Consider the following 9,716-nt stretch of genomic DNA (forward strand, 5'->3'; position numbering starts at 1 on the left):
GGACAACAAGTAAAACCCACACGTTTACCGAGCAGATATGGAAGTTTATTTCCAGCTCTATTTATAACAATTTTTCTTTCAACTGAACATCTACATGTACAAACATGTAAATCCTACAATCAACCAATGTTAAGTCTTGATTTTTTGGTTTTTCATCCAGAATTCCACGAAGAAAAATTGGGATGTGTCATTAGTTTTACTGGTCATTAAAAAAAAATCAAACTGTCCTTTCTGTTGGTGCTTTTGGCTTTGCTAGAATTTCGAGAAAATGTGCAGACAACATGAAATAAACAAAAGTTGTTTTGAAAATGTCCCCTCACACTATTAAACTATTTCTTACCCTGGCCTTCACACAAGGCCTAATTTGTCATCTGATGTTCTTCAACTTAATAATACAATTTAACCTTCATCGGATATTAATGCTCATCTCAAGGAATTCACATCCTTCAGGGAATGACAAGGAACAAACATAGATGATCTTAATCGGATGATACTTGGCCTGAGGTATCTAAACTAATAAACATATGATAAGTACACCAACATGTACTTAAATACCTTTGGAGTGAACAGGAAACAGGAAGTTGTTTGTATGGCAAAGTAATTGAAACTGAAAATGAAAACAAATAACCAGAATGATATAACGATGGGAAGTGAGGTTATCTTGAATTAAGAAGTGTCATTCAAGAAAAAAGAAATGCTAAGCGTTAAATGAGTGTCATGAAATGCTAAACGTGAAGGAATACCGGTATGTTTTACTGATTACTGGCACAGAGCCACAACAAATTCTGAATGGAAGAGTACATTTTTCGCAGTGACTATTAGTATTCAACTTATTTTGATGGTTCCTCCATCACTCATGCATTGGAAAGGTAAGGTAACTTCTCGCTCTGGGAATAACAATCAAACTTTAATCAAATTACAGTTAACAAATCATTTATTTTTGTGCATGCATGTATTATGAATAAAGTCAATTTTTAAATGAGAACCATTTCATATCAGTAGTGTTATGCAAATTGCAGTCTCTTCATCCATTGTAAAATAAACATAAAGAACATATTAAATAACTCAGGCATAATTCATGAATACTTTTTTAATGAGAAAAATGAAGCTAAAACAATCAAGCTATATCTCTTGAGCATTAAAAAATTAAAATTTTCTCCTAACTTCTTTAGTTACAAACAGAATGACATCAGACGAAGTTGTGATTTGAGATGATACACATTAACCAAAAAAGGAAAAAAAGATAACGACTTACCTGTCTCTGCTCACAGCGATGGTGAAGTCTTCGTGTTTCCCAATGGCCGACTTATTCCTGAACCAATTCACATCCGGTTTGGGGTGGCCAGTGATTGTACAGACAAAGATGACTGATTCCCCCTCCCTGGTTGTTTGATCCACCAATCGCTGGGTGAACTCTGGCGCCTCTTCACCTTCAGATGCTGTGTCAAAGCCATTGCTGTCAAGATCACTATCGCTGGACTCTTGGGAGTGATCAAATTGGCCAAATTCCAACATAAGAGGGCAGTATTCATCAAATCTTTACTCAGAGAGCTGGTACTATGGAAACATGGTCCAATGTACAACTCCAAGTGAGTACCCTTTCTGAATATATTTTGACATCATGTAAACAGCTGACGTACATGTACATTACAAAATAATGTGTTCTAGCCATAATTTACAATACATGTACATGTATATACAGTGTATGTCATTTTGGTACATGCATTTAACTTGATTTAGCGGTGGGTAGCTGTATCAGTCAGGTAGAATACAAATATAAAGAATCAGTAGCACTTTGATGACTAACTATTAAAGTAAAACAGAGTTTTACTTTAATAGTTAGTCATTAAAGTGCTACTGATTCTTTATACTTGATTTAGCAAAAGACTTTATGAATAAATCATATGAATAAAGATGAGAAAGACTTACAACTACATATGTATGTGACCTTTGTAAACACCCCTCCCAGCATCAAGCTCACGATGTCTTGTAAGTTCCTATTAACCCTTACAGCCCTCAGTCCTCTGACTGATGGAGTGAGGATAGTTGAGGTTGATGTTTGTGGCATTGGGACAATCTTTATTGAGTGACCTCAGCCATCTGTCATTTGACTTTGGTTCTGCTGAAACACCTCTCAACCCCCTCCCCCCCGGTAAGAAACTAATTTTCATCAAAACCAGAAACTAAATATGAAAAAGTGAATCCATGTTGCAACAGAAGCACTGTCCATCTTACCTTCTATAGTCTCCAGCAAATGACCAGCAGAAAAGAATGACATGATGTTGAATCATCCAATCTCTGTTGGAACCGTGGGAAACCAGGTGGACGTGAACATACCATATGGCATTATCTACAATAAAGAGTATAACTGACATTAATACAACTTCTCAAATTGGAACATTTCCTGTCAGTCTCACAGTGGCGTAACTACAGGAGGGGGGGCATGTTCGGATGCTATAACCCCCTCCCCCAGTGCCCCCCATTTGAAAACTTTGAACAGTGTCCGTTGTCATGTAGCTGCAGCTTATTTTCTGGTGGTGCCCCCTTGAAAAAATATGTGCACCCCCAGTTGCCCCCTCCTACGCCAGAAATGTAGCACCAGTTACCCTGTCCATGTATGCCACTGCATTCTCAATGAACAAAGTGAAAGACAAGTACAGCAATTGTACCATGCCAATTTTTGATCTGCTAATTTAACATTTCATTCACTAATAGAATGGATATTGGCAACCAGCAATATCTACATATATGTCAGGAACGACTGTATTTGGCACCTGTCAATATCTGCGCTATCCAAGAGTAAAATTCCTCACAGCTGGAATGGAAAGTAAATGTGAGACATCAGTTCTAAATGTATTTTATTCGGCCTGACGGGCAATATGGTTACATGAGGAGTACACAATTTTGTCTGAGCTCTTTTCACTTTCTGGTTGGGTTTCAGATGTTGCAAACATTGCAACGGTGAACCGTGAAAGAAAAAGAAAAAGGATGTTTTTTCAGTTGAGGTGGTGTATCGCTCCAGTTGTTATCATGCGTGCATGTGCAGCATTTTTTAAGAGCGGGATGTACGCACTCCCTATTAGGATTAGGCGGACTTTTTAGAGACAATCCTGGACAAATCTCGTTGGAACATGCCTCCCCCTCGCCCCCTGTCAATGTTGTTTCTCATTGGGTAAGTTGGGCTTAATCTTGGTCCAATAAATTACCGCAACATTGAATAGGGGAGAGGGGGATCTTTTCACTGCGCTTCCCACAAGGTGTTCCAACTATTTTGTCCAGGATTGCATTTGAAGCAAGATATGGGATGGAGAGAACCCCCCACCGCCTTTGTGTTGGTCATTGTTTGATCGGAATCTCAGGAATTCTTTACAGACTTCTAGAGGGGATGTGTTAGGTAACAATAGTCTAGAGTGTGTACAGGGATTGGACAGATAAGGGGGGTACCCCTCCGTCCCATATCTTGCCTGGTATACAGGATTGCAGATAACTAAAGGCAGGATTCTGACCAATCCCAAAGGGATCACAAATCATGGGTACTTTAACAGAGTTACCACTCATATTCACTCGATTCCTGTGAGTCCACTGATGGAACCCCCCACATTGAATATTTTGGTTCCTTCAGCCAAGTTTTCTTTTTCCTCCATTTTTGCCCTCACTACCCGGTACCTCTGTAGGTCACATACTGACCATTGGAGACTCCCTGGTCTGTAGGGCAGCAGGCCAGCTCAATTTGGACATCACTGTTAGTTGGCGAGGCAAACGCAGTGCCCGTTTGGGGGATGTGTCCAACATATTATCAACAAGGTGCACTGCTGCCCCCCCCCCCATTTTACTCATTCGTGTTGGTACTAATGATATGATTCATATGGACGAGTTTTGTATGTGTCAACAAATACTTCAATACAGTGCAATTCCAGCAAACTATGTTGATGTGGTCAGCTATTCTCCTCGGGTGTTTTACTTTAGGGCACGCTCACAGTCCTCACTTGAACCTAAGTGCAAAGCACTCAATCCTTGGGCCAAGACTAGCAATATGCAAAGCTAGGAGTGCATCATCTGCCTCATCCACAGTTTACATGGACTGAGATGTCTTTGTATCGCTATGCCGGGGTCCACCTCTCCTCCATGGGAATAATATTTTCTGCCAGAACTTGCGCCAGGGAAATGAAGCGACATTGGGCAGTCAATGAACAATCCTCCCCTTGGGATTTTCTCCTGGAATACTTTTGTAGGGTGCGTCTGGGATGAATGCAATGTTGATACTATAGGCTATGTTTCCTCCCTGTGGGTAGCTTCTGCATTTGGCATACATGTATGCTTGACGGGATACACACACATAATGCTCTGTGTTTTTAACTAGACATTGTTAAATTGTGGTTTTGCTAAGTTAGCACCTTGAAGTTCCCCTCAGGCTATTCAAGTTCTGACTTTATGTTCTAACTGTAAGCCATAAAGCAAGCTGTTACAATAATCAAGCCTACTTGAAATAAATGAGTCCAGGCTTTTTTTAAAAGAGGAAGAACAACAGCTGATTTTAATCCTCCTGGAAAATACGCGGTACTTAACGAAATGTTGACCAGCCTTGTAATGAATGGCAAAAGAGAATTCAATCGTTAAGTAGGAATTGGATCCAGTAAGCACGTTTTCCTGCTGGAACCAGTCACAAGTTTACGAACACAACTTTGGAAAAATTGGCTAAAATCGGTCAAAATGGATGAATCTCGGTTCAGAGGAAATAGGCATGTCGTGTGTAAGCAAGCAATCCATACAATGCAGTTTTAACCTACCATACTGTTGAAAATTTTCTGGACAAAAAAAATTCACTCATACAGTTAGCAAGCTGTAAATCATCAGTACGTGAAGGTAAAACTGAAACCTGTTTAGGAAAAGAGACCTATTGGCCTTAAAAGCCTCTTTGGATCAGAACTATTATCTTCTATAAAATCAGTATAATATTCCTGACGAGCAATATTCGTTAAAAATGTGACATTATTATTCTTGCATTTGAACAAGTCTAAATCTTGCTGTGACCTAGTCAAACACCACTGACTTTCAAGTGTTCTTCTCTCTCACTTGGCCATTTTGATGTCATTATTAAACCAATTAAGGTACTCGTGGTTGAACCAGAAGGGTTTTAGTCCTAATTGGTGCATGGTGGTCAATAACAGTACACAAGGTATCATTATACAACTGAACTAGGCCATCAAGATCCTCTGGATTAACATGAGCTGAATCATCATTACATAATTCTGAACTGAAAAAGTCATCCCTAAACTTAAGGAGCCAAATCAATAACCTCAACTTTGCTACACTCCTTTCACACGCATGGCTTATATTAAAATTTGTATTACACAAAACTGACGAATGATCAGAATATACATGTAACTGGTCAAAGATTTAAATGCCCTGGACAATGGACTCTAACAGGTGATTATTAGATCCAATGTGTGACCATATACATGAGTAGGAGTAGAGACATGCTGGCTGCTGCAAGCTCATACATGTACATTCAAGCATTTCAATGAAGTGCACAGAATCAAGGTTTTGGATTCTATCAACATAAATGTTAAAACCTCCAGTAATCACAAGTGGTTCACTTGATAATGAGACTGATTCTAAATAATCAGAAAACTCATTAACCCTAACAGTCCTGAATCCTCCAATTTTAGTGTGATTTTGCACACACCCTAGGGAGTTAGGGTTAATGAATGCAGTCACAGTGGTTCGATCGTTAGATGAATACGGTGGCCTGTATACAATGACCAGTCTGAGAAGCTGTGATCCAGACCTGATCAACCATTCAGAAAATTCACATGATTGGCGTTCACCTGCCGCCATCTTGCCAACTTCCATACCATCATGAAGAAGCAATACAGTGGCCCCCCCATTCAACTGGTTCTTGGGTGGTCTAGAAGCTCTAATCCCGCTGGAGTTGCCTCAGTTCTGCAGGCATCATCAACATCCCTGAGCCAGGCTTCCGTTAATGCAAAAATATCAGTACCAGAACTAAATATAGTCGATATCGCCCTCAGTTTTGTTCTTGAGAGGCTGCATATTTATGCACAGTCTCACAGTGTGATCCCCTCCACAGTTTGAAAAAAATGGATGGCGAGGAACATGAACGATTGGTGTTAAAAGTCCCAATAGCTAATTGCTGACCATTTCCAGTAAAAGGGTGAGAAACCTTTCTTGCGGTAACCAGTACTGGAAGCCTGTAAAAAGCTGGAATAACAGACAGCTTGTGATATGGGAGGGAGGTCTCAAGAAGACGTCTACATCTGCCACTTTAACATGCTCGCCAACGCTTAGTAATTCCAAGAGACCTCATGAAGTTCTTATCAATAGTAGATAAAGCATGCCCCTCAAAAGTGTCAGTAGTTCAGTTTGTGTATAACTCAGGCAAGCTACATGTACTCCAAAATCAGTATACATGTAAAGCTGACTGTCACTCTGCTGCCATGGGGCAATTTTGGTAACTACTGGCCGTGAGGGGCCAAAGAAGACTGCAATTTAAGCCTTTTGCGAGTTAAATTTGAATAAATCTGGTACACTGAGTTATCTGATTGCACATAAACCATAACGATTTGAATTCCCCAGACTAAAGACACTGTTGCTGTACCTCGTGATTCGGGCAAGCTTTTTTTGTGGACTGGTTCTTTTAAGCCTTCCTTATCCATTGAGAACAGTGTATTGTTGCAAGGCATCTCTTATGTAACTAACAAAAGCAGCCGCTCAACAGCGCCTCAATAGCATTGACCGGAAAGATGGCAGTCATGCATAAATTCTACACAGGCTTTACATGGTGGCCATCTTGCAGGGCAGTTCTTTTGTTCCACAGGAAACCTCCTTTGTGCATACCAAGTGAAATAAAAGCTTTGGCCTGCAAGATGGCAGCCATGCAAACCCTAAGCGCTAGAAGTAAGCTAATCTAAGTACATGGATGATGAATTTGCATGGAGTAGTGGTAATAACATTTTAAGAACAGAATGCATTATGATGAGCTGGCATATGGTTGTCATGATACGAGCAATTTCTTACAGTGACTTTGATTGACCTACATGTACAAATGAACTTCCAAAACGAGGCAACTTAACAATAACAGGAAAAAGAATGAAGTACATTGACTTTCCTTTATGTGGTTCCATTTGCTTAAATGACACAGATTATGTAATGTAAATTTTTGAAAATTTAACCCAAACTGTGATCAAACCTAACAACTCCTGCTTGTTGCTTTTTGAATAATAGACATTTTGCCAGAAATACATAATCGAGAAGATCTCAGAAGTAGTCACACTGAAAGTTAAGAAAATGGGTTCCAAAAACCGAAAACATCAATTGAAAGTACTGCCATGGAGATTTTTATGGACTCGTGTTTCCATTGGGCAAGGACCCGTGATTTGAGAGTGTTCCTTTAACATCTCTGCCCTCAGCCAAGACTGGCACATTAGCATCACAGTGTAGCCAACACTTGATACCAAAACCAAATACCGGTAGCAGTAGATCATTCATCTTACTAAACAATGCCAACAATTTACAGGGTCCATTAGAAAACAGCACTTGGTATAAAAAGAATTCTGGACACTTCCTGTTTAAACCACAAGAATGCCATTTGAAGTGACAGGATTTAAAGTTATGACAAAAAAGGATTTCTTCTCATGGAAAAGCATTGTTTCATTCCTTACTACTCATATAGGCTACGGTATGTCTGAATATCCCAGTATTGTCATAAAAATGGAATGCACAGCCAAGCCATTGATACTTCAGTACAAACAAGGGTTGAGATGTACATGTAGGCATAAATCTAGTCAGTCCTCTTCCTAACATTATTTTGTTATTACATGCACAGGGATTAATAGTTCAAACTGGTACAGGCACCTACAATCATACAAAAGCATCTGGAAAACAATAATGTGGTCATGTTTACTTTTGATTACATAAACTTAGATCTTTAATTTTACATATCCGTGACTACTAAATTTTTACATTTTTCTTTCATTTTATCAAATATTTTCAGTGAAGGAATGCAAGGATCTACATCCTTGCAGCAAAGGTACCGGTATGCTCAGGATGGTTTTGGTAACATCAACCTTCCAAGTGATTACAAATGAAGCTTACTATTAAAAGTCGGTGATTTATTCCATCCGATTATAAGTGCGTACCATAACAAATGTGGCAATATCATTAGAAATGTAAGCTGTAGTTATGGTAGCTTCCCAGTCAAAATGACATTTTCCATCAGGAGCTTATTTAAATGTTTTTTTATTTTTTGAAAAAAAAAACCAACTGTCAAAACCTTTGTGCCAGAGAAGCTACAAGAATATAGAGACTACATCAAAGCACTAAACGTACGTAACGTTTTCAAAGCATCCAGAGGCCATACCAAAAATGCACCATCACAGTTGAATAAAGAATTTCAAATGCAGCTAAAACAAGTAGAAACTGGCCTATCAATTGTATCTGCAGGTCTATGCTATAAAATGATCTCGAAAATATGTTGGGTTATCTAAACAGTTCAACCAGCATTTCTTGTAACGGTGCAACACTTGAGGATAATCTCATCCTGCAGTTGATTGATAGCATCTTATCCGGCTTGAATTTTCTCCAGACACATAAATTTCTCTTTTTAGAGAGTGTGTATACATAAACTGTATACATGTACAGAGCTTACATTATAACTGTTTCCTTTGGAGAGTTAGTTAATTTCACACATTTACTACCAACAACTTTTAGGAAAAAAGGACTTAAAATCATGAACACTTCATTGTACATTGGAAGAAGATTCTCTATGAAAGAATATCGTTTTGATGCCAATGACAAAATTTGTACATATATACTTGTCAGCATTCAAATCTTTTTTCCTATCTCCCTTTGTAAGGTCAAGTTTATTTTCGACAAATTAGCATTTCGAATCGTTGCCCTAAAACATACATGTAATCAGCTCCTGTCCTGGGCAAGTTAGTCCACTTTGCTAGGTCAGTTGATAAGTATCGATATTACTTATTACTATTAGTCCATTAAAAGTCAAACTGACCAATGCTGTAATGAACGAGTTGACCGTCCTGTTCTAGCTGGAATGTTAACATTTTTGACAATCTGCAGTCTTCATCAAAATGTCAGAAACAATTTCCTACCTCTTTGAGCGTTCGTATTCCTTGTAAAATGGGCCACAAATGTGACCACTTCAGCTCTTGCGGCTTCTTGTCCTAGCCTTACAGAATTAAAGTCATCCCAATGCACTGGCTTTGAGGCTATCGTTTTCAATGTGTAGGACAAAAGTTCATTTCCAACGTGAGTTTAGAATCCAAACTATTTGAAACACGACAAAAAAGTACCAAACAAGCAGCTCTACGTATTGGAGATACGAAAAAAAATAAAGGGCTAACCTGTGAACTGACTTCTTCGAGTTTTGTCTTCGTAAAGGAAATTCTGTCCAAGGCAACCACTTGCAGCAGTACACTACATGTACAGTCTCCACTGCTGACAACGGCACGCACATGCGGTATAGGGGGCCTACTTGTAGTTGCTTCAAGTTTACGACAAGTTCCTTCCAGTCCGGTGCTGAATTTCTTTTCGAACTTGTCCCGACACTCGGTTTCCTTTTCAACAATTGTGAGTTCCTCGGAGACACTAGCCTTTATATGTCCAGATACTGCTAGACTAACTATCAAATTACATGCAAAACAAAGTTTGCAGGCCAAAATTAATGAGTCACGTCA

At 39.1% G+C, this 9,716-nt stretch overlaps 1 protein-coding gene across 2 annotated transcripts in view; it reads right to left on the reverse strand.

Annotated features, from left to right (window-relative positions):
* LOC147795252 (protein Obscurin-like) overlaps nucleotides 1-9,710 on the reverse strand; it is a 55,595-nt gene extending 45,885 nt beyond the window's left edge. For both annotated transcript variants that reach the window (XM_087132153.1, XM_087132152.1), the window contains exons 1-3: nucleotides 9,384-9,710; nucleotides 2,236-2,350; nucleotides 1,256-1,481 (exon numbers count right to left, since the gene is read on the reverse strand). In XM_087132153.1, coding sequence (XP_086988279.1) covers nucleotides 1,256-1,481; nucleotides 2,236-2,278 — 269 coding nt within the window. In that variant the 5' untranslated portion in view covers nucleotides 2,279-2,350; nucleotides 9,384-9,710. The remainder of the gene's footprint in view (nucleotides 1-1,255; nucleotides 1,482-2,235; nucleotides 2,351-9,383) is intronic.
* Nucleotides 9,711-9,716: the final 6 nt, after the last annotated feature.

The sequence above is a fragment of the Acanthaster planci genome, unplaced genomic scaffold (genome assembly GCF_054643075.1).
Source record: "Acanthaster planci isolate LZ-2023a unplaced genomic scaffold, COTS_SCS Contig102, whole genome shotgun sequence".
Lineage (NCBI taxonomy): Eukaryota > Metazoa > Echinodermata > Asteroidea > Valvatida > Acanthasteridae > Acanthaster > Acanthaster planci.